This window comes from Siniperca chuatsi, linkage group LG8, assembly GCF_020085105.1.
Source record: "Siniperca chuatsi isolate FFG_IHB_CAS linkage group LG8, ASM2008510v1, whole genome shotgun sequence".
Classification (NCBI taxonomy): Eukaryota; Metazoa; Chordata; class Actinopteri; order Centrarchiformes; family Sinipercidae; genus Siniperca; species Siniperca chuatsi.
In genome coordinates this window covers 20,425,003-20,450,027 of record NC_058049.1, presented here as the reverse complement: position 1 = coordinate 20,450,027, position 25,025 = coordinate 20,425,003, and the positions used below count along the sequence as shown (strand labels likewise).

General features: G+C 39.6%; 1 protein-coding gene across 1 annotated transcript; it reads right to left on the bottom strand.

The window, feature by feature from the left end:
• Window positions 1-509: 509 nt before the first annotated feature.
• Window positions 510-12,982, bottom strand: sncb (synuclein, beta). Its single transcript, XM_044206337.1, has 6 exons — window positions 12,822-12,982; window positions 11,725-11,858; window positions 7,612-7,641; window positions 7,293-7,378; window positions 2,861-2,947; window positions 510-1,323 (listed from the first exon to the last, which is right to left on the bottom strand). Exons 2-6 carry the CDS (start codon window positions 11,843-11,845, stop codon window positions 1,294-1,296), a joined length of 354 nt encoding a protein of 117 aa, XP_044062272.1. The 5' UTR covers window positions 11,846-11,858; window positions 12,822-12,982; the 3' UTR covers window positions 510-1,293.
• Window positions 12,983-25,025: the final 12,043 nt, after the last annotated feature.

The window sequence follows — 25,025 nt, the reverse complement described above, 5'->3', positions numbered from 1 at the left end:
GTTATCTTAGAGTTGAGTTCTGTACCTGCAGTGTCTGTGACTCCCTTTGCGGCCGAGTGGCTCGTGCCTTTCAGGTTCTCAAAGGACTTCTTGAACGAGGCCATGGCTCCTGTCTTTGTCTCTGCAGCGTCCACACATTTGTCTGGGCCGACAGCGGCGGGAGCGGCTGTTTAATACCCTCTGTTTGAGCCCGACACCACCGAGCCTGCACGCACCAGCCGGATTAACCCAAACAAAACCCACCCAAAGAGCCCCGATCAGACTGGCATCCCAACTATGGCAGCGTCCTGCCAAGGGCCAGAGCCCGCTCAGCAGATTTTACACATCCTGTAATCAACCCCCCAGACAAGAGTGAGCAAAAAAGGAAACATGTGAGGACGATGCATAACAGATCCTCATTTAGACCAACAGGCAGAAAAAAACAGAACTGGTTACAAGAGATTTAAAATCTAATGAGTGATCAATGCCAAACGTGAATTTAAACATTATCAAACAACACTAACAGATGGTTTCTTTCAGTTTTTTACTTTTTATTTACAGAGGAATGTATGTCTGGCTTAACACATAAACCTTTATATTGACAAGTCCTGCCATTTAAAGCACATATTGATATGACAACCATTATGATTTCAAGACATAATATATTGACTTTAACGTGTTAAAATCTTCAGTACACACAAACACACACACGCACACACAAACATGTATACTCTGTCCATTTCTAACAGATAGTTTACTGGAATGATTTCACAAGCAACTATAAAGGTACAATGTAAAAAACTCTTACTTTAAAAATGTTTAAAGAAATCTCCAAAGAAATGCAAAAAGAAATAACCCATAAACAGGCATTGTCGACACTTAAGAGGATATTATTGTTTTCATATCTGCTTGCAACCGGACGTATTTATTTTTTCCATCTCCCAATGTCTCATTGGAAGATGATGAATATCTATTGCACGTTTCTAAATACAGATACACACAAGTACAGAGTCACAAGCCCTGGCTCTGGTCTCATTTCGTTGGGAGGGAATCAAGGAAATGAGACAGAGAGGACAAATCCTACATCTCAATAAATACCTACACCCAACACATTACATTAATAACATGACATTTACAATATATAATAATAAAAGATTTGTCTTGAAGGAAGAACATTTTTCAGTGGGAGTGCTTGTCTTTTTTGTTGTTTTTTTTTGCAACGGGAGTATAATTGTAATAGTTTCAGCATCTGTCCTTTTTATTATTAGAAATATTATTGTGCTGCTGGTTGGATGGTGGCTTGGACTGATGCTTTTATGCTTCTGGCTCATAGTCCTGGCTCTCCTGGGAAAAAGAAGAAGCGATTAAAGAGAGACAGGCACGTCAGATCTGCAGCACAGAGAGGCTCCAGGTTAAATTCAACAGAATGAGACTTTAATTACACACTGAATTAACTTAATCACAATTCAACTTAAATTGGTTTAGGAAGAATATATATAACAGAGGGCTTATGGTAACACATGATCGCTCTCTGCTGAAGGTAGTGATGTCACTCCATCACAGCTGTAAGCTCCTCTGCTGGTTCAGTGTCCCTCTCCAGCCTGCAGAGGGCAGCACAAGCCTACACCAGCTCCAAGGATGTGTCGTGAGCATATTCCCAGCATCCTTGTAACCCTGCACACGCGTCCTCCATGCACATGATCAAAAAAATAAATAACACAGCCTCCAGGAATGTGCAACAGTCTTAGGTCATCTGATGTTTTCACAAAACCAAGAGTGATACTGGATGAGATGGATTTTTATCTCCAAAACCTCCCTGAGAAGGCTTGCTTCACTCTGCAGACTCTGTATTTACAGCAATGCAGGGAGACCCTGACATTACCCACAATGCATGGAGGCAGAGAGCGTCATCACCACACCCATTCAGACAGAGCTCGTAGATCGCTGGTGTAGCAAAGAATGGGGGAGGGGAGATGCGGTGGAGTAGGAGAGAGAGAGATGGAGGAGGACATGGATGATACAAGCTACTGTCTCTGAGAAATTCACTTTAATTTGTATCTCAGGGAATATCTCCATTTTATTCCTTTAACTGATTAACGCAGTAATCCACTGACAGAGGCTGTAAGCGGGAATGAAAAGAAAATCCGACCAAATGCACTGAATAAATTGCACCTTATTAAAAGATCACGTAAAATCTTACATTAAATCTTCCTTAAACTGAAAGCTGATTCTGAATATTTTAATATTCTATGAGAATGTAAAAGGTTTCTGGCTGAAAACACAACTGGTGCTGTGCTTTAAATCATATATACTAGTAAAACTATCTTTTAAACATTCTGTGCATTGTGTGATATTTTTAGCTATTTAAAATCAAAGCAATAGGTTCTGCACAGTTTGCCTCGCCCCTGACAGCCAAATTCCAAAAATAACTGTCTGTGTCAGACTCGCATCCTTCCTCCACGCACACACACACACCCAACACTCAGTGTAGGTAGGTGGTGCTATATTCACTGTACTCGCTATGTGGCAATTGGCTTGTTAAACCCTCTGTTTTCATTTTCCAGAGAAAAGAAGAATTACCTCAGCGTGAGCTGTAATGTTTGTGTGGGACAGAAGTGGAGGGCAAGTGTGGAGCGCCACTGAAGTGCAATACAGCTAAAATGTGTGACTATGCAGAGCTGGTGAATACTGATGAGCCTCCATCTACTGTAAGTGAATGGACTGCAGTCCACGCCTTTACAGTTTTTTTACAGGCTTTTCACAAAACATACAAAAAGCTATTTACAACAAAATCATATAGTTCAATTCAAACCCAGAGACATAAGATGCTTTAATGTAGAGCAGAGACATGTATGCGCTTTGTGTGGTGCAGGCTGATTACCTGCTGGGTCTCATCATATGTCTCCCCTTCTGGCTCCAGCATTGCCTCTCCCTGGCCCTCCATGGCCTCTTGCCCATACTCCTCAGGCTGCAGAGACAGAGAGAGGGAGAAAAATCTACAGTAACAGAAGCAACGATACATAGGTGTAGTTACTAGAACTTAAAGGATAGGACTGGTGTTACTCTATGTTTTTCTTATTGTCAACAAATCTCATGAAAAGGAAACGCCCCAGTCTGTGCCTCTCATGTTTTATCATTACATTCGAGTCACAGAGCCAGGTATTAACAAACACTCTGTTCTGAAGGTTTTTCCAGAATTCCTAAAGACTCTCAAAGACATTTGCAATGAAAAATTCTGTCTGTAATAAAACTTTAGTTGTGATTGTAGTTCCTAATCCAGGTAGCCGGAAACGTCACATGTCCTTGCTCTTTTTGTACAGCACAAGAACAATATTAATGTTTTATTTTATATGAAAATATACAAATTCAAAGTAACATCAACATACACAAATGTAAGTGATAGAAATCTTTAAGTTTGAGCCAGGACATTGTTCATTTCCAAGTCCCATGTTTGTTTGGATTCCAAAACAGAGAGGAACTAAGGGAAACAGATTAAAAATATTTTTTATTGTGCAGGGGACAGAATATTCTTTCATCCAGATGGTTAGAAGAGGATCCTAGAAATACCTTCATAACAGCGGTAAGTGTTGTTAAATGCGGGTGTTTAGCCATGCTAACAGAATGGCTCTAGGGATGGCAATGTCGGCGCGTCCACCACTTTGGTCCAGACTAAAACATCTGTTGGATGGATTGCCATGAAATTTGTGTGGTTTTCAGCAAACTTTACTCAAACAGGAGGAAATGTGCATTAATTGGGGACTATTTTCAGCTGCGGACTAATACACATTTGGTGCTCTAGAGAGTATTTACAGCAGCAGGACGGTGTATGTGGTTTGATTTAAAATAAACTCTAGTGGCCTATAAAGGAACATGTCACCAAATGCAATAATGTGCCTCAATAATGTGTTTTGAATCGTTTTTGGACAACAAGAGGAATAAGAAATATCAGGCTTTGGATACAAAAACAATACTTCAGGATCAGGACATTGTTGGTTTTGGTCTTTTCATGGGTTTCATTGACAATGAGAACAATATAGAATATCACCCAGCCTTATCTTTTAATATTTAAGGTAAATGTAAAAATCTAATAACTTGATAGCTTGACACTGTGAGCCTCAACCACTGTAGGTATAAACAAACTGTGTCTCCTTCTGAGAGCTTCCTGAAGCAGACAGCGCTCCATCATTGCTGCACCTGCTACTACGAGCCCTGAAAACAAAGCTAGTGGGTCACCGCACATTTATTTTTAAACCCAGCACTAATCAAGTCAATTAGGTCAGAGAAGAACAGACCGTAATCCTGTGTACTGTATCAAGCTGGTGTTATATTGCTTTAAGCCCACCAACATGATTAGCATGGCCTTAAACGCTGAACAATGGGAGACCACCACAGAGACCTAATCAGGCGGATCATTGCCTGGGAAAAAGTAAACATGAAAAAGGCTGTTTATGTGGTTATAACAGAAAGATAAGTGTCTGATTGGTCTCACATTTGAATTCAGTTGAGACTCAAGCACAAGAGCCTCATGTTCAGACCATGTAGTCTCTCTTAAAAACATTATTTTAAATTACATTTTTAAAGTGAAATATTTTATTGTATGAATGGGTGTGTAAGTGCAATTTTAAAGTGCAAATACTGGCTATTTTGCACTTTAAAATATCTGCAGGATACAGTTAAACAGAGTGCATGTAGAGCCCAGCACAAGCTAGAACTGCTTGCTCATGGCGGGAATTGTTGGGTCTCTTTAAATAATATTATAATGTGTATGGTCTAAACCTGCTCTATATGAAAAGTGCAATGACATAACTTCGGTTATGAATTGGTGCTATCTAAATAAAACTGAATTGAACTGAACAAAAAGTAGTGCTGCACATGTGATATCAATGTGAACAGTTTAACATTCTGGTGTCAGGGTGTTGAAATGAGCAGTTTTATCACTCAGATAGTGCCTTTGAGAAGCCTATTAGAGCAGGCTGTCAGATTTACTAGATTAGCGAGTCAGTGGAGAGGGTCCAACTCTGAGGGATGAAGGCTTAGGACAGGACGGGGACCTTGCGGTTTCACTGACAGTCTGACAGTGATAGACGAAATGTCAACATGCTGACAGCGCACGGCCAGATCATTTAAGGTAAAGAACACAAGCAAAAAACAAACAGTCTGCAAATAAAATGTGTATCACTCAAACTTCCAAGCTTGGCTATAAGATGATTTTTCCATGTTCTATGTTTGTGGAAAGTCAAATATGTTCCAGCTCTCTCCCTGCATCTCCAACATCTCAGTGTGGATAAACCGATGTGAGTGGAGACAGAAAGTCTCCAGGTGACATTAGCAGAGGTGTTCAGGGGGTCAGAGTATTTGTAACATTTGTGTGTTGAAGAGAGCTGATAGTCCCACAGAGAGATTGTTTAGGTCATTTAAAGCACCTGAACAGTGAAACAGGCTGTGAACTGAAGCTATATTATAGACTGAAGACAGCTCTGTGTACTGAGCAGACTGTGTGAACAACAATTCATCCCCAGGAACCCTCAAGCTTCCTCCAATAAAACAAGTGTAAAACAAAGCCTTAGAGCTGTGTTTTCCTATTTTAACTGTATTAAAGCTGTCAGTCAGCAGTTTGCCCATTTATGTTTTGAAACAGAATCATGCTGTGGAGCATTCTGTTTTATTCTTGCCAGAGTTGAGAAACACGTTTTTAACTTAAATACACAGGTAAACTTATTTAGCTTTTTCTCAAAAAAGACCATGTTTCCTCTGGATTTAAGTACAGTAAATGTGTGTGCCGACAGCAGAGGAATAAAACAGATGAAATGCGGACTAGTAACTCTGTTTTGGAGTGACAAGCAGATTCATCAGGCCGTGTTTATTCCTGCTGTCTAAATTTGGCTCTGCTACAATGACAGTGCTGTCCAGACTATAATGAACACAACTTACAGTAAGTAGCCAGCTCTGAGTGAGGATATGAAACTGACGTTTCTTTTTCTCTTTCACTGTTTCTCAGGCACATGTGCACAAACATAAATAGGCTCAACCAAGAACAAACAGTAAGCTGTTGCATTGTTACCACGCATGTACAAGGCAGGTTTTCTAGTCATTTCATTATATTGATGCAATTAAAGGGGCACTCCATTGATTTTACACATGAAGTTTAATTTACTTGTCATGAGGAGCAATACTCAGCCTGTAAAACAGTTGTATATTGTCTTCTGTGGCTCTGGAGGAAGTTTTCCAAGTCTGAAAAAATAACCCTGATGATCTCATCAGGGTTATTTTTTTATCTTGGGCTTGGGCTCAACACTTTATTTAACAGAAAGCCTTTGTTACAAAGTGGAAGTGTGGAGGTTGAAATACATGGGTGTTTACCAGGCAGGGAGGGTATAAAGAAAGACACTATTGGGTTGCATTATAGGAAATGTAGGATCCAGCGTCTTTTGGAGCTGGACTCATACTAGGGACAAAAGTCAGGCTATATCAGCCACTGCTGCTTCGATTAAAACAATTATTTTTTAAATCTGTGTCTTGTGAGTACCCCAACTTTATGGAAATGAAATACTAAATTGCTGGAATATCCCTTTAAATAACCATTTTTTCCAATTTGGAGCATAAAGGATGTCTTTGAATGCCTTTTGAAATTGTACTTAGTATATTTGCAGCTCTACTACATCTTTACATTTTATAAGAAGGGGCAAGGGTAAGGTAAAGTTGTAAAACCATTATTGTACTGTGCATGACCTAAGTCTATCCTCTGAGAAGGTTGAAAATATTCAAACTATTACTGAAACAATTATGCAACTAATTGATTAGTTGATCAACAAAAAATGAAAAATGAAAAATGTTATTAGAAATGTAATATCTTTAGGATTTGGGCTGTTGGAAGTACAAAACAAGCAATTTGAAGATGTAATTTTGGGCTCTGGAAACTTATATTAGTTAATATAAATTTTCACTGTTTAAAAAAATATTTTATAGACTAAACAATCATAAAAAAAATATTTATATATTAATCTATAATAAAAAATAGAAGTGGTTGCAGCCCTAGTTGTATATACTCAAAAATAAGATCAAATAAAATGCACTACCGACCACAGATATAAAACTTAAATATGCATTGTAGTTTTGTCAGTTTGTGTTTTTCAGGACAACAAAGTTGCAACATGTCTATCACATATCATAAGGGCAAACTGATTTCCTGTAGGTGTGAATGAACACGCTGCAATACTTTGTCTGATAACATGAACACAATGAAGAAACTAAAACGGTGTGTTACACTTTGTGTGCTAGCAGGGAGCTGACGGTGACTGGAATGGCGTACGTACATTCATGTCAGTAGGGAACTCGTCCTTTTTCCCCAGGCCGGTGGCAGCAACGATGTTCCCCATGGCTCCAGTGGTCCTCTCAGCCACTGCAGAGACACACACACACACATGTAACATTATCTCAACAGATTAAAAGCATGCGCATGATGTTAGCCCTCTTTTGTTTCTCAATTGATGATTGTACATAATGCCACCCCCCAAAATCACCATTATGAATTTGCCATTTTCCAGTTTGGAGTAGGTGTCTCGTCACTATAATGAAACTAAGCTTCTTACTGCTACAGTAATGATGTTTAGGTTTAACAGAGGGAAAACTCACCTGTGCCCACGCTGTCTTTGGCCTTGTTACCTGAATTAACAACAAAAGAAATTTGTTAGAGAAGGTGTCGATTCCTTTGTGAATCATTTTGCATTTCAAGATAAATTTTTTGTGTATATACAGGAACTTTCCACTTGCCTGAAACTAACCACTTAAGCACAACTAGCATTCATGCAGAGAGAAATTTACAAAAGTCTATGCAGTCAGAATTTTAGCCTGCCTTGTACTTTGTTAAAATGCACAATTTATGAGCGACTTTTAACACCATGACAGGTTAAACGTCCTATACCGGACAGCATGATTCATGAAACACTGATGCTACAGTAGCCTGACATGACGAAAAGCAGAATTAATTCAAAGATACAGAAGCGCAGCGTCTTGTTCATAACTGCTCACATGATGAACTGCAAAATAAAGTAATTAACTTGATTAACTTTGAACTGTCACTACCAACCAATTAGTTTACATATAAGTAATGCAATATCAATTTAATTTTTTTATTCACAGTTTGCCACAGCTCCAGAGGTACCAGAGAACAATCATGGCTGCAGCACTTGGGTTTCTTGGTACTTTTGTTGTGAGGAGTTATTAAACTCTGCAGCCGGTGTAAACCACTGCATTGTTCAATTCTCTGACCTTTGGCAGATCTCATCAATCTACATTGTACTCCATGGAGCTATTTGGGCAATCTACTGTGTTCCCACTGGTCCTGAACACTCAAGCCTTGTCCACCTCTCTACTGTGCAGCAGTCACACACCTTATTGGTCCCAAAGGGCCTTTAAAAGCCAACTAAGGAGAGACGAAATGATGATGAAGTACGTAACCGTCACTACAAAAGGCGAGCCTTAAAGCAAAACATACATCTAAGAGATGCATCCATTTAAGCATCGGCTTTGGTGAAGTGCAGCTACCGCACTACGTCTACAGTGACACAAATGGATAATAACTGTGGGTAAGTATTTAGAAATATTAATAATCACAAATTACTTAGACTTAAAACTTTAGCGCCAAATGACATCATTTTGACTATAACAGTTTCATTTAATAAACATTAACAATATATTTAATGATAAAAAAAAATCAAAGTGTAAACTTTTGCAAGAGAAAAAAAAAGATTTAAGTCACTTTAGTGGTTATAAAATGCCTGAAAAATACCAGAATAAGTCTACTCTTTTTCTAGCTAGCACCTGCTATTTTACAGTTTTAGTGGTATCGACTTTTAAATGAGGACAAAAAGACTTGATGCATCAACACACAAAATAAAGTTAACATCACATGTAACTTCCCTAAATATATTAAATTATTGTCAGCTTAACATTGATAATATACATTAACATCATATGAATGATAGAATTGAAACAGATTACTGAGATTGTTATTATTTTATAATGCAGTTTTCAGGATTGTGTAAATGAAAGGAGCTGTTATAGACTGAGGCTGTTATGGTGCAAAGGTTCACAAAAGTAAAAACATTGCTTTTAAAGTATCACTGCATAAATGCTCCACCATGTTATAGTAGGCACATAGATGCTCTATGAATGAGACTGTTAGTTGTGACATTAAATGGCATCTCAGCTCAGCTGGGTGGGCGGTCTGCAGCAGCTATCAAAAGGTGGGCCACAGACCTATCAGATCACTCTCACCCCTCCTCCAAGAGGGGCCTTCAAGCAAATCATACGCAGCTTTCTAGGGCACCACCATGCTCAAAAAGCAGCATGCAGATGCACAGAGATGCCACAGAAATGCTCCTTTTTTCCCTTTCTGTGTACCAAAGGCAAAAGGCAAGACGAGACATGGCATGGAGAAGGCGAAAATGAGCCTGCGTGTGTTTTGATTGCAGCCTGACATGTTTTGGCTCTCGTGATGAGTGACAGGGACATGGTGCTAAATATGTAGGATAATTGGATTCGATCTAAATGCAGACACATCTGACAACTTCCACTCCACCGTCTCTTGAATGGATCCAAAACATACTGTCACTGGATCAATGGTCCGAGCTGGTGACTGTAAAACTACCAGCAGGGGTGTCACTGGACATTTGGGCACTCTGACAACAGCTCAACAACTGACAAAATAAATATGTGTAATGGCTGGCAGGTTCCAGGGCCTGTGTCCAGCTCTGAGCCCCCTGAGTCATCTAGCCCTCCCCCATTCACCCCAAACAGACCAACTGGAGGCCAACAAGCAGAGCTGGCCAATATGGAAGACATTATTTAACAACAACATTGGGTTGTTTGTCAGTATGCATGCAGCTGGTGAAAATATATGAAATCACATTAAGTATAATAAAACAAGTATTGTTAATTACACTTCCAGCCTCTCAATTATAAGAATGTTCTGCTTCTCTTTATCTTATGTAACTGTATACAGTAAATCTTTGGGCTTTGCATTGTTGGTTGGAAAAAACAAGCAATCGTCACCATGGAGTCTCAGGAAATTGTGATGAGCATTGATTTTCCCCTTTTTTCTGACATTTTATAGACCAAATGATTAATCGAATAATCAAGGAAATAATATTTAATCACTAATGAAAATAATCGTTAGTTGCTGCCTTAGACATATTAAAATGTGACACATTTGTTGCTGCTCCTGCATATAGCTGGAACAACAGCAGTCTCAGTGGGCCTGCGTATGATTTACATGTAAAATAACCTGCAAACTGACACTGGTGATCATCTTACCTACAAACATAACTCCTTCTTTAGTCTTTTCAGCCGTAACTGCAACCTCAAATTAGGCTTTCTAAAATATGGTCGATATCATTTTGTTCAACATTTGAATTTATGGGGCTTGGTATTAATTATTTAGACAACAGAACTGGTTAGCATTTGTTATAATGACATTCAAATTTCATTATTTCATAATGATTTGACACCATTAAAGAATAATCCTGAATTATAACCCAGCAACACAGATCATTCAATTATGCATGGTACTGCCTTCTAAGTGAAGCATAAAACTGGAATATGACGACTATGAAATTTGGTCTTTTTTAAAAAGATGATCAAAGAGATTGAAACAATGTTTTTTGTCAGTTTCTATTTTACCTTTGCCTAGCAGCTTGCTAACCTTTCTCAGATGTCCATCTACCTCCATGTCACATGTGTTTATTTAAATAATGATCTAAAGCAAGTGGAATAGATTCGGCCAATAATCTAAGGCACATACTTGGCAATCAAAAAAAATCATGAGACAGAGGCACTAATCTGCGCAATCTGTAATGGTTACAAATTAAGATACACCATAAAGTACAAAAGCAGAGGCCTTTATTCTGTTTGTCTCCAGGAGGTGACCACGGGCTGAGATTGTTTTACAATCTGCTGCCGTCCAATGCACAGACATGTGGCAAGAGCTGCTCCCACCATCCTGCTGCCCCACCCCCACCCATGTTGCCATGTCCTGCCTGCAGCCCAGTCAAGTCAGGCGAGAGGGCATAAGGACATTCAGAGTCTCGTATCACATCATGCACATCAAAATTACTCCTTATCCCAGTGTATTTAAAACTACTGATATTTATAGAGGTAAATACGGGATAGTTAGTTTTGATACAAAGGGCAAAATTACTGTTTCTTTAATAAATACTGCATCAGCCTGCATAAGTAAAACAAAGATACTGCTCAACTGTCAGGCTGACTGATTTATTAAAATTACAGCTGCTTTAATAAACTACTCTCAATTTACCAAAGGAGTGCATTCAGGTGTACTTATGTACTGTAAAATATGTCATTTTAACTTACACCACACAGTGAGTCCAATAAAACAACTGCAGTTCTACAGCGGAAACCATGAAGGTGTAATATTGTGACCTAACTGTATCATGACGGTGAACAAAGAGGTTCAAAACTAAGCAATACATACGGCCTGCTGGTTTCTTTAATGTCTGAGGGAAGCAGGATTCTGTTATTTAATGTGCCAATAAAGGAAAGGTTATTGTATAATTTCACCATTTGTTCCAGGACACATGGGAATGCTGCATGAGCTAAATCATAAAATATTCTCTTTGCTGATTTGTTGCTGCTCCTGCATATAGCTGGAACATCAGCAGTCTCAGTGGGCCTGTGTTTGATTTACATGTAAAATAACCTGCAAACAGACACTGGTAATTGTCTTACCTACAAACATAACTCCTTCTTTAGTCTTTTCAGCCGCAACCGCAACTCCTTCCTTGGTCTTCTCTGCGGCCACAGCCATCCCCTCTTTCGCTTTAGACAAACCCTTCATAAACACATCCATCTTGGCTGAGCTACTGTGGAGAGATGGACCATACCTGCTGTCAGTCACCATCACTGCTGTCACTGTGTACACGTGAATTTTATCATATTTATATGCATGTGTGACATTTAATAGCTCATATTATTAATAAGCAGCTGTAATCATTATATTTCCATGTGTTTCTACAAATCTTTATGGATTTCAGTCTATTATAGGAAAATACATCATAGTCAAAGAAGGCAGCACCGCCTCCTGTGGTAGATCCTGACGGCTGCAGTCCAGCCACCAGGCTGTAGTAAAAACCCTCTGTTCACTCATGCATTCAACCCCCTTTTCACATCCTCGTCAAAGCATGAAATATTCAAAGGCAAAGAGATTTCAATGAAATGGTTAATTGTGGAGGCGCTCATTAATTATTGCTCGCCTGTAATGCTACTCTCAGTGGCAGCGAGATGACAGGACTGCGCATGGGGAAAAAGCGCAGGCCTTTTTAGCGGACTGTACAGCATATTATACTAGAAGGTGGCATAAATTGCAAAGAGCTACACAACGTTGCTGGGGGAAGGGAAGCACGATCTACACTATGATATCTGCACGCGTCACGGTTTTAACGTAGAATCATGTGGATGCAATCTGAGCTTTGTCCGATCTCACGAAACATTTGAATAAAACAGACAAGGCTGCAGACTAACAGCTCGAATTATATTCTCGCATCAGACACCGATCCGCCAGAGTCCCATCCTGGATGATGCAGGTCAAGCCTTAAATTAATACATGTATTTCTTTGCCTTTGCATTATCTTCCAGACACAAATCGATATTAATCTGATAGAAAAAGCAAGCGCATTGATATATATATAGGAATGTTGGTTGAGAGCTTGAAGTTATTTTAGGCACGGTGCAAACCAGTGTCTTCCAATGACGACGCTCACATGCATGGTCCTCAAATGGTGGTGACCTACATATATAAAGGAATGCGAGAAAAAAACAGTCCTTACCTATTTACAGATAGGCTTCAACTTGTCCCCTTATGATTCAGCCGCACACTCGAGTCAAACTATCGTCTAAACGGAAGATATTTTCAAATGATCACTAGGTGGGCCTTCCTCGGGCTGATCTCCACCAACAGGGACGGCCCCCTTCACAGTGCGGCTGAGACTATCACGCCCCCCCACCCCCTCCACCCCAATCTCTCTCTCTCTCTCTCTCTCTCTCCACCATCACTGGCTCCCTCCACTATTGATCACCCCCAGATACAGCAAAGATAAATGATCTTAACAGAGCCAAACCAAGTCATCGTGTCCCGTTTCTATTGCAGCAGTCAGACCAGGTGTCCATGACGAAAAATCAAGTTATGTGGCTCTAATGTGACTACAGGAACATTATATTATCACTATAGAAATACAATTGAGTACAATATTATGGACTGGACGTTTTATTAGGCAGTCTGGGTGCAATTATTATCTCCCATTTGCAAACATTTAATAAATGAAATAATGCTAGAAACTTTTTCTTTAGGCTACTTGATCTACTTGACTGTTGGGTTCTCCTGGACTCCATTTTGGATTTAATGCCACCCCACATTGCACTGAAAACTGACACAGCTTTTGATGACTCATTAAGAAATGTAACCACCATCCTGTATAAGTGTAATGTCATATAGTGTATTGCATCTTTATTCTTAACTGCCCCAATTAGCCAATTAGGTCATTAACAGTTGTCTTATAAAGTAGAATAAAGACTCTTATGCGGTGGAAGTCGTTTAAAGTCATCTCACTTATGTGTAGTGTGCCAAGACACACATGCGTAGAACTGCATCGACCAAACAGGAGCGTGATCTGAGGGTGATACCATTTTGTGTAATGGGGGTGGGTTGATTCAGTTTTAAGCATTAAGGCTGTGCTATATATTGATTTTTGGACCAGTTAATGGATGCTGCGAAAAGAAAAACACGTATAAAGTCAGTCGATATAATTGTTTTTTAAGCTTAAATAATTCACAATACCAGACAGGTTACTTAATGTTTGTATATTTTCTGCGCCACGTATTAGTTAGAGTCACAAGGTGATTTCTGCTTTGCATATTTAAATGAAATTCAAAGGCTATGCTGTCATGAGTGTGTTGCCTATTATTTTACGACTGCAATCAGCCAATCAGAGCAGAGACCTCGGATCGAATCACGATTTCCCTCGTGTAGAATATCGAACATTCCATGAGGTCATGATCCTTTCTGGAAGACCAAACTAGAGCCAGAGAAGACTAATACACACACCGCTGCGCTAATACTGCTGTCGCTGGGTACTACATGTTTCACTGAGCTGATTTACAGCCTGGGCGAAGGGTTAAGTACCGCCCCCTCCTTTTTTACCCCTGTCTGACGTAGGTGCAGTGACGCCATCCTCGTTGTAGTGGGCGAGTGATTGCGAAACCCTCCTTCTTCCCCCAACTCCCCCATCCAGTTTGAGGAATTCCCAGATAGCTACCTCTCCTTGAATTTCCCTGTACTGTCTCATCTGGTCTCTGCGAGCATGAGTAGGCAGGTTGTGGCTTTGGCTTTGGATCTGGCCATTATGTTCCACGTCCTGCGAGGAGGTACAGTGTGACCACCATACGCCATACGCCATCCTAAAAAAGCTTAGGAGTGCAGCTTATCTGTGATGTACCAGTCCAAACTGTAACATTCACCTCCCATGTATTAGTTTTGTCAGGAGAGGCTATAAACCTATGGTTTTGTGGGTTTGTGGGCAACACGGTGTAAACAATCATCATGACCTTATTTTTCACCCTCCCATTAATTTACATACTACTTAGTGTGACTTGTGAGCGACTCTCTGCTTTGAACAGTAAGTAAAAAGCTTCATCCTCCACTGAGTCCCAGCCAGGCGCTGTCCAGGGTTCTGAACTGAAGTGTGTCTCTGTCCCTGGTGCTGATCTCCTTCAGACAACATCATGCAGCCCTGCAGGATACGGTGCAAGATAAAAGCGGTTAGCAATGTCTTTCATCAACACATTGAAAGACAACTTTACATACAGTTAAACAGTTGTATTTTAAATCTGCATTCAGCCTAGGGGTGCTGTGGATGAATTCAGAATCTTGGTTTCCTCCCTTACTGTTTGTACTTGTGAGCTGCATCTGCCCTCTTGTGGTCTTTTGTGATAAAAGCGTGCTAATCATTTAGCATTTACAACATCCTTTACTGAAATTGCATATGAATATTAAATGCAAGAGCTGTTTATGAGACTGCATCATTATGTTCTTATAATAACAGAGACACTCTATAATTGGTTGCTAGCAAACATGTAGTACTTCCATCTCAGCATCTCTTCTGAAAAAATAGGAATATTCATAGCAGCATTACCTTCAACTTATTAATTAGAACAACAACAACATTAATTTATCATTAATAACATTAATGGATGTTTGCACATGCATTTTAATGTAAAACACATTGACTTTACTTTTAATGAAATGTGCTATATAAATAAAATTGTTATGCCTAGACCTGGGGAGCTATTTCAACAATCAATACCACTACTATGTTGATCATTAGGCTCAAGGAATAACCAGCGTTTTTAAAACATCCCTAAAGTATACCACCATTTCCTTAGCCTCCGTTACTCCCCCGTGCACTTGTTTTTATGAAGATAAGCTGACATGTTTGTAGAGCCGAGAGGGTGAAAAAATATTCATAGTAATGAATTACAGTTGTAAGTTTTAATTTTTGAAAACAATGTCAGTGAAATTACACGTAATGTCACCCACTGAATTATAACTAAACCAAAATTTAAGTAAGTAAGTAAGTAAGTAAACTTTTATTTATATGGCACCTTTCAAAACCTAGGTTACAAAGCGCTTTACAACAGGATAAAAAGTTAAAAGAAAAGAACACACATAAAACAGAATAGGGTACATGACTCAAGCACAAAAACACAGAAAAAAGATGGGTCTTCAGCTGTGACTTAAAACATCCAAGGGAGTTTGCTGACCTGACTCCCAGTGGAGGCTGTTCCACAGCCTGGGACCCAGGACAGCGAACGCACAGTCCCCTCATGTTTTCAGTCGTGAACGAGGTACAACTAGCAGGCCTCCTTCAGAGGACTTCAGAGGCCTAGCAGGGGTATAAGGCAATAGTAGCTCACTAATATATTCTGGAGCAAGATTATTCAAAACCTTATAAATGAGGAGGAGGCTCTTGAATTGAATCCTAAAATTAATCGTAAGCCACTCTATTGACATCAGAACTGGGCTGATGTGAGAGTGATATGAGGTATTGGTGAGTAATCTAGCAGCTGAGTTTTGGACTAACTGTAACCGGGCAACTGCATCTTGGCTTAGGCAGGAATACAGAGCATTATAGTAGTCTAGGCGAGAGGACACAAAAGCATGGATAACCATTTCCAACTGCTGGAAAGATATCAGAGGGTGTATTTTTGCAATATTCCTCAGATGAAAGTTACAGGACTGAATTACTGTCTTGACATGTTTATCAAATTTCAGCTGGTAGTCAAAAATGAAGCCTAGTGTTTTGGAGAAAAGTTTTGTATTTGTAGCCAATGAACCAAGGTGTTTGAGGATGTTAGAAGAGACCTGATCTGGGGCGAAAACAGAACTTCAGTTTTACTGTGATTTAGTTGAAGAAAAGTATGAGGCATCCATTTACTAATATCGGCCAGACACGTGTGCAGAGTAGTTAAATTTGAGAGATCACTGGGCCGAACTGATAAGTAGAGTTGTGTGTCAGCAGCGTAGCACTGATAAAACACACAGCCGAATTGACAGATCAAGTGCTCTAAGGGGAGCATATATAATGAAAAAACAGGTCCTAGAATTGACCCCTGAGGCATCCCACAAGTCAAAGAAGCACATTTCACATTTAGATTCTAATTTCACCAAGGGACTTACTTAAAAAACTGTAATCTTGTGAAAATGAAAACTACGTAATTACATTACATTACGTAAGTACATATTCAATGTCAAAAATAAGAAAAGAAAGACAAATATTCTTTCAGCTAGAAACAAAACTAGGCTAGCCTACTTTATGTGCTGCTCTTATTATAAGGCCAAAAAGGTGATAGATTTGTTGCCTGGCCGCTTTTTTGAAGTCCCTAAAGGGGTCTGAAAAGATGCCAAATCTAGTGACAGTTGCTAAAATGTAAAAGTAGGGAGGGTTTCAAGTCAGTCCCATTGGGTTGCGCATGCTTCTTTTAACAATGTGTGTCAGTCAGTTAGTAAAAAACATTCATTCTCCTACACTTTAAAAATTACTCACCAAGTCAATTTACCAGGTTCAATACACTTCATAGATATTAACTAACTGTTATGTCATACTGACTTGCCGAGGTGACTAATGATCATGGGCGTTGAAGTGTTGAAATGGATACTAAGATCTAAGACCCATGACTCAGCTAAGATACATACATGAAAAGACACACAAGAAGTTCATAAATCATGTAACTTCATTTACAATACAGGTAAGGATTCTGGAGTGTTAACACAAATGCAATGCATGCTGGGAATGAGTTGAATAAACACTTAACTGATCTTTCACTAAAAACCCATCAAATGATATGTTCCGACAACTGACAAACTTTAGCCAATTTTATCAAGGATCAATTGATTTCATGAAATTGTTTATGTGTTTACAGTGTTCTTCTAATACTTCTAAGCATCTGTTTGGTCATTGCCTGATGGAAAAGCTGCCCAGTCTGCATCCTTAAAACTATCATTATCTTTAGGGCCTTTAAAAGATAATGTTTATAGATAATTCACAACACATAACCATTAGCATTACACTTCATCTCAGTTTTAATGGTTAAAGTTTCTGCAGCTTTAGAAAAGTTCAGATTCATGGGACTCAGACTAATTCTAGTAAACACATCACAGTTGGACTTGGTCCTGATTGGCTCCCCTCGGTGAAAACTTCCTAAAACCCTTCCAGTTAGCTGCATTTTAATGAACAGCACCTTGTAAAACCTCTCAGCAGGTTTACCTTATTTGAATTAGAGGAGCTTGCTGTTTGCTATATAAGTGTCCGGTGTTCAGCCTTTGAGGACTTGGTTTTCCAATCCATTTAACAAATACCCTTTTACTACACTACATTAACTTGCACAACACTTTAAAGAAATCAAGCTGTAGTGAGTTGCAGTACATCTGAAATCAAAATCCTGAAAACTGAATTATATCTGCTTCTTAACCTCCAGTTTTTTGCAGAAGTTGTGGTCAGTGGTCCACAGCAGAAGATTGTGGTTGCACAGGTTGATGTCCAGTTGCTAAAGTGCGAATGAGCAGCAGGCCAAAAATAAAGGTGATTCACCATGTGTTAGATTCTGGAAAATAGATTGTGAAATAAAATGTTCCCTGTGTGTAGTTCCAAAATCACTAGCACAGTCAGATTTCTCAGCCTCATTCGGCAGTGGTCCTTTCAGCCCCCAGTGAACACGCCTTTATCTAGCATGGCTTCTTTACGACCCCAAGCTCCTGCATGATGCTTTTCCTTTTACAGATCCATTGAGTGGAGTCAGTCGATCACGGCAAGCATTATATAATTCCAATCAATCTGAGTTATAAAATCTTGACATAGGCCGAGGCCGCGCCACAGCTGGAATTTACAGCTGTTTAGATTGCAAGTAATTTCCCCATGGCATGTGCATACACAGTGCATCTGCCTTCTGGAGCTGAGTGAAAATAAAACCCTGCCTGTGAGAGACTTGAAACCTGAGTTTTGCTCCCTCTTCGAAGCAATCATGAATGATTGGGTACATTTATTGCATCAGAATTCATTAATATTCTTTAGTTGGCCATAAACTATAAGAAAAAAGGAGTGGGAGTGCATTCTGCAGGTCTTTGAGTAGAAAACATTCTTGACGTTTTTAAGAATGAAGAATAAACCAGCAAAGTAAACTAGCCCTCAACACCTCTAGGTGGCAGCAGAGACTGTCTATCCTCTCAAGGGGTGTGATTGCTATTCACAGCACTAACCAGGGTACATATCAACCCAAGACATTCATGAATCGATTCATTTTAATGTATACCCACAGTTGCAGAGAATGAAATATTTACTTGTATATGACACTCCTCCGGAGGTTGAGTGTTGCTGTTATTAGACGTGGCAGGATGCTGCTGTCATCACCTTGAACAGTCTTAGCTCTCTCTCTGTGTCTCTGTGCATGTGTGCGACAAGCAGGTTTAGCATCGACATCCAAAATGGCTCAAGATTAAACTCTCATCTCACATTTAGGAAGCTGATGGAAAAGCTAAATTCGTTTGTGTGTTTTCATTACACATCCTGTTGCCTAATCTCACTATAGATGTCATAACGTGCCCTGTTTACACCGGCAGAGAAGATTTGTGCTCAATTTGTGCTTTGTTTATTACACACGTCTGTATTTGTCTTAAAGAACGTCGCTGTGACCTCTCCATATCTATTAAGAATACACCCACGCTTTTGATAATGTGTGTTAATTTATGAAACATTTGTTGTTAACATATTTGTTTTAGTGATACTGCATCCAGTGTATACATTACACACACTGTGGGCATGTCTATAGTCTGCTGATTGAACTATCCTTTGGGTATGGTAACGGATATACTAGAATTAAAGGCATTATGCTAATTGTACATATAAAGTGCTCAAAGCTATTCTCCATCTTCTTTATGCATGCAGGCTTAATTCAATGAATCTGTGTGAGAGCACTTTCACCAATGGTTGAACTCGATATACAGCCCCTGAATGAAAGCCAAACTATACAGATTAACAATATAACATGCTGGAAGCAATATTACAATTATGTCATAGCAATTTGTTAAACTGTCTCAAGGCTGACTACATGAACAGAGGGATAACTTATTGTTTTTGTGTGCCTGCATGTGTGTGTTTGTCTGCAAATTTGCTCCTTACAGGAAAAGGTTTGCCCATTTTTCTTTTATTTGTCAATTTTTGGCAGTTATATAAACCCATCCCAGCTGGCTGGTTGCCTGCACAATTGCCTGCTATTAATGTTGATGCATAATTGCATTACATAATGTGTTGTGCTGTCTTTTAGAGGAGTCAAACAGCTGTGGCTATTGGCTGTCTCTGCTGTGCACAGAGTCAAGCACCATCCTCTAGTACACTGCCAGACAACAGCCTAATCATAAATGGGAGCTGTCACAGGTCATTGTCAATTTTAAGCCATATCAATGGGGCTTTTGTAACTGCTACAGCACTTCGATATATTTTGTCAATGAATTGTAAGATTTTAAGTCCAGGGAGATTTGATTCATTTATATTCTTTTATCAGACAGCTGCTAATTTGAACACAGCAGTCGTACAATGTCATCAGTGACAGACAGAGAAATCAATCTCTGTTATAGAGAGAGAGAGCGAGGGCGAAGGAGAATCGAGCATTTGCTGTGACTGGCTTTGCCTGTTGGTTCCCCAGTAGATGGTAGTGCAGCATCGCAGAGGAGCATCTCTCAGAACAGGATGAAAATGGTGCAGGAGACGAGCCGTCTGAAAATGAATGCTGCAGATTCTGAGGTATGAACCTTAATGGGATAATAGGGTAATATCTTACCTACACCATCATTGTGCAAGGCAGCACATTTTAAAAAAAAGAAGACAGAATCACGAATGACAGCAGTATATCTTTCAACATCTCCCGTATGGTGTACCCAGGGGGACGATTAAAAGTGGAGCACATTGATAGCTGGGGTGCAATGAATGTATGTGCGTATGGCTGCAGTTTAGAAACCAGTCACTTACGTAAATGAATCCAGGATTGAGTGCAATCATAACATTCAAACTGCAGATTAAATACTTGATATGGCAGGGGCAAAGACCCAGTTGGGTTTATAGAAAGCAAATAAGGAGCAGAGCAAATGTCAAATGTGCTTACATGTGATAAGTCAAATGTGTTTACAAGGGCTTCATTTGCATCACAAAGAGCATATTTTACAGTGGGATTTGTTTGTGTCATCAAACATTACTTTGTTGTGCATAGTGCTGGCAGGTGATATCATAAGTATTCTTATGTCAAAAATAAAGCACTCTCTACCTGTTACAAGGCTCTTTCACTTTTTGCGATTTCAGATTTGGCCTTTTCAAATTTGCCACACAGTAAGTGTATTTTGAAGCAAGATCAAACTGGCTGATTCATCCATGTTTCCAATTGCCTGTGCCCCTAAACACAAAGTCAAGTATTGTTTCTGTGCCGTATTGCATGTCATTTGGGAAATATCTTGGCTGTCTTTTAGCTCTATATTGGAAGGGGCGCAGATAGATTCATGCTCTCAAAAGTGCTTGAAGAAAGTGTGGTGAAGGAAGTTTGTCACACTGTAGCAAAAGCACAAAATAGGCTCAGAACAGCGAGCAGCCATATGTAACAATGAATGCAGTGTTCTGTGCTCACCAGAATGGAAGTAGAAGGCAGGATATCATGATCTGGTGATGGAGGTTCTGGGACGAATTTATTAACGAGAACAGAGGCGTTTTTAAGGTGAAACATATCTTGCCATATATGTTCTGACAAAAAATATCAGTGCTGGAAACATCAGCCACAAGTTCTAAGGCAAAACTGTATCCTTTGAAGTTGTGCAAAATGGCTCTCATCAGATGAAAGCTCTGCAGACATCCAACATATTAAAAAATGCTGTGATTGGAAACCTGGTAAGCTAATAAGTTTGCACTTCTATCTTCTCAATTTGTACAGGCTTTTGTGCCAAGGCCTTTGAGGCTTTTCTGTGCCAAGTCTTGTTATAGTGTTCTCATTGTTCGCCTGAGAATCTAACACTTTTTCATGAAACTTAGGGGGAATCCATCTCCAAACTTTTTCACATGGGAAAGACAAGGAGGCCGAGGAAATCACTGTGAATTATGGATATTGCTGCAGTGAAATTAAGATGACAAAGAAATGGCAAGGAAAAAAAGAATCCTGTCTTAAAAGGCTCCAAAGGGTGGATATTTCACAACTGCATCTGAGCTGCAATGCGGCGTAACAAGTCATAAGTAGTTCTTGTTAAAGACTTATGAAACCATATTGCCATTCCATTCCTCCTTCCCCCTCTCCTTGTGTCAGCCTGAGAGACTGAACTCTGGCAGTCTTATAGGCAATAACCATCTGTAACTATTAGCTATTGGCTCCTCAGATAATGTGTACATTAGAATCTAATTTTTCCTGTCAGAGTTGTTGCTATAGAAGTGAAATTATTTAAGGCTGGTTGTGTCGTAGTCATCTACCTCTCTCTCTCGGTCTCCCTCTTTCGCTTTTGGTTTCTCTCTGTCTAAGCATGCCACATAACTATCTGATAAGTGAGCTACAAATGAGAAAGGGGTTTTTACATTTGGGAGTTGTTCAAATTATTGGGAGGACAGTGACCACAGTGCTTATTTGAGCTTAAGATGCAGGCTGTTGAGATTTGCTGGGAGCAAATCTAGAGGCTGGTTGAGTCTTCAGGCATGTCCAATCCTATCCATTCAACCATTAATGCCTGAGAGCAGACCAGAGGAAACATTACAGCCCTCAGATCAACTCTAAAGCAGAGAGAACAAGGTCCCTTTCCTCCTCGAACTCACTGCTTCCTTTGCCCCGCCTTGGTAAAAATTCAATAATTCTTACACATGACAAGACAATACAGAACACTCTCCATATCTTCCTCCTCGCTATTTTAAACGACTGCACACTCAGCAGTTTAGTTTTTTTAATTATAGTTACCATCGATGTAATAATCAGCTGTCTGGGGAGTTTGGGATAAACATGCAGCAATGAACAGAGCACAAACAGTGCACATTATCACATTATGCACTTTGTTATGTATGCAAATAGCTGTTTACTCACAAATATTCTATAGGTCAAACTGCTGAAGCGAAAAGCCCTCAAAACAACTGAACGAGACACTGAAGACAAAATTAAAACAAATGTCTCCTGTATAAAAGTAAGAATTCCTCTGTACAGTACAGGAGTACAGTACAAACAGACCACACATCTCTGTCTGTAATTCACAGACACACACACATAAACGCACACAGTAATTCTATGAGGCTCAAGGTTGTCGTGCTTATTGAATATATCAACTTAACCACTGATGTCATTGATCAAAAAGCCAATTCCAGTTCTATTACTGTGTTAGAGGGTAAAACAATTGCCAAATGACTTTGTAAGGTGCACTCACTTGGTAAACAGATCTGAGATCCATTAAAGCCTTGGAGATTATCAAGCCTCAGTCCAACAATTTGTGGAGATTGCTCAAAACACCTTGCTGGTGACCTTCCTCGTCCAGTTGAAAGTCAATGGGAAACGTGGCAAGGAGCCCGCCAGTGCCACAAGCGCCCCCTGCACTTTAATTACACCGCACCTCAATGGCTGGCTATTTCCTTGTCCCCTCACTCTTATATAACCATGTGTCCACATCAATGCCTCGGACCCACCTATATAGTCCAGATGTGCCATAGGCTTAATAGCCCCCCGCAATACTTCCGGCCACACTTAATCAGGGTATCTTTGCTCCATGATAGATATGGCATAGCATGAACTCCATCTCATCAATATTAATGTCAGGACTTTGCTCCATGCTGTGCTTTGTGGTTTACTGTAGCTGCCTCTCGCTGACCTCTGAGTGAGGAACGTGGATGTTTTCCATGTGCTTAATCATAATGCACAGTGCCTACTGCATTGATAGGTTAATGTACCCGAAAGAATCAATGCAGTCTTGAGGACGTCTAGTACAACAGATATTTAAAGGTTCGGGAAAGGCTTTAACAATGAGTGCAGTCTGTCTATGTTAGGATCTTGATCCAGCTTAATTAAATGGGGTTGTGTAAGGTCTGGCGAGTGGTGTGATGAGTTACTGCAGATAATTGGCGAAAGCAACTGTTCTAAAGAATGCAAATTCAACCAGGAGCTCATTGAGAGCACATAAACAATATTTTCAACAGATTTTTGAAAATTTATTTCTAAAGATCAGCGTCAGTTCAATACTTTGAAAAACAGGCGCTATAATGAATGTTGGCAACCTATGGGGTCCTAAAGCAGATTAAACTCAAAGCTGTCTTGATGTGGTTTCCATCACAGTTATATAATCTTGCAGTGATATTCAGGATATCTGAAGATATCTGAGCCCGATCCTTGAATAACACTGACTGGCAAGGGATCAACAGTCGAAGCATTTTTGTACTGGTAATCTCCATAAAACTTTATGCAAATCGGCCTGAAAAAAAAAAGGGATAGGCTTTTTTGGCTCACACGAAAAACTCAGCAATAATTGAAAAACAAGTCAGAAACTATTTTTATCCCTCTGTGTCAAGATAATGTTTTCAATCTGGTATTTGTAGGGAGGGTATATGGTGTGCACACAAGAAAACAGGTTTCTTTAGCTCATTAAAAAAAATATACTATAATTTTGTCCTCTGAAGGGGAAGAAGCCTCTGCATGGTTACAGAGAAAAACATTTGCCCCCAATGAATAAATAATGAAAGGAAACGAGATGCTTGCATTAATTTGCAAAGCATAAAATGCAGAACATTTCACAGAGTTTTAAGCCAAGGTTTTTGGGGGGATCATTTACCTCATGGAGGAGAGTCACAATATGCAGCCAAATATAGCAACACTTTGGTCAGGAAACTTTAAAAATGCAGTGTACTTGACAGTAAATGAAATTGAAAACATTCTACAACCTTTTTATTTTTTAAGAGCTGGTGCTGAATCCAAATGTAAACTAAGAGGAATAGCTGAGTATGTTTTAAACTGAAAGATACAGGATCCAAAAGAGTCATTTAATCCATACACATTGAAGAAATATGTTCTTTTCATTCTTTCATATGTGCATCTTTACTTTTTCTGAATCTGTGTGCATGCCCGTGTTAAATACCTTGTTGACATTAGATACAGATGTTAACCTGTAAAAACATCATGCTTATGCATGACAGCTTTACTAAAATATTCTAGTATAGTGACACTGTAGTTCCTCCATTGCTGCAGAACCCATGAAGACAGTACTCACACAATTTACAGAAGACAACTGAGCATCGGCAGGCCAATTGTCTTTTTTATTTCCCAGGGTCTGGCAAGCCACAGCAGAGCTTTACGGTCCAAAAACTGGAAAGCTGCTGTCTTTTCTTGGTGGAGACCTGAAAGCAAACACAGTCGTGTGCCAGTGACTGGTGCAACGTGGTCATTTATCTTTAGAGGACAAGCCATATTGTAAATCCGACTATAAAGATGTTAAA

Excerpts from the sequence above, each read along its gene's own strand:
- sncb (XM_044206337.1), bottom strand. The coding sequence starts at position 11,845 with ATGGATGTGTTTATGAAGGGTTTGTCTAAAGCGAAAGAGGGGATGGCT. Across the intron at positions 7,642-11,724 it reads AGAAGGAGTTATGTTTGTAG|GTAACAAGGCCAAAGACAGC; the intron begins GTAAGACAATTA and ends TTGTTAATTCAG. Across the intron at positions 2,948-7,292 it reads AGTTCCCTACTGACATGAAT|CCTGAGGAGTATGGGCAAGA; the intron begins GTACGTACGCCA and ends CTGTCTCTGCAG.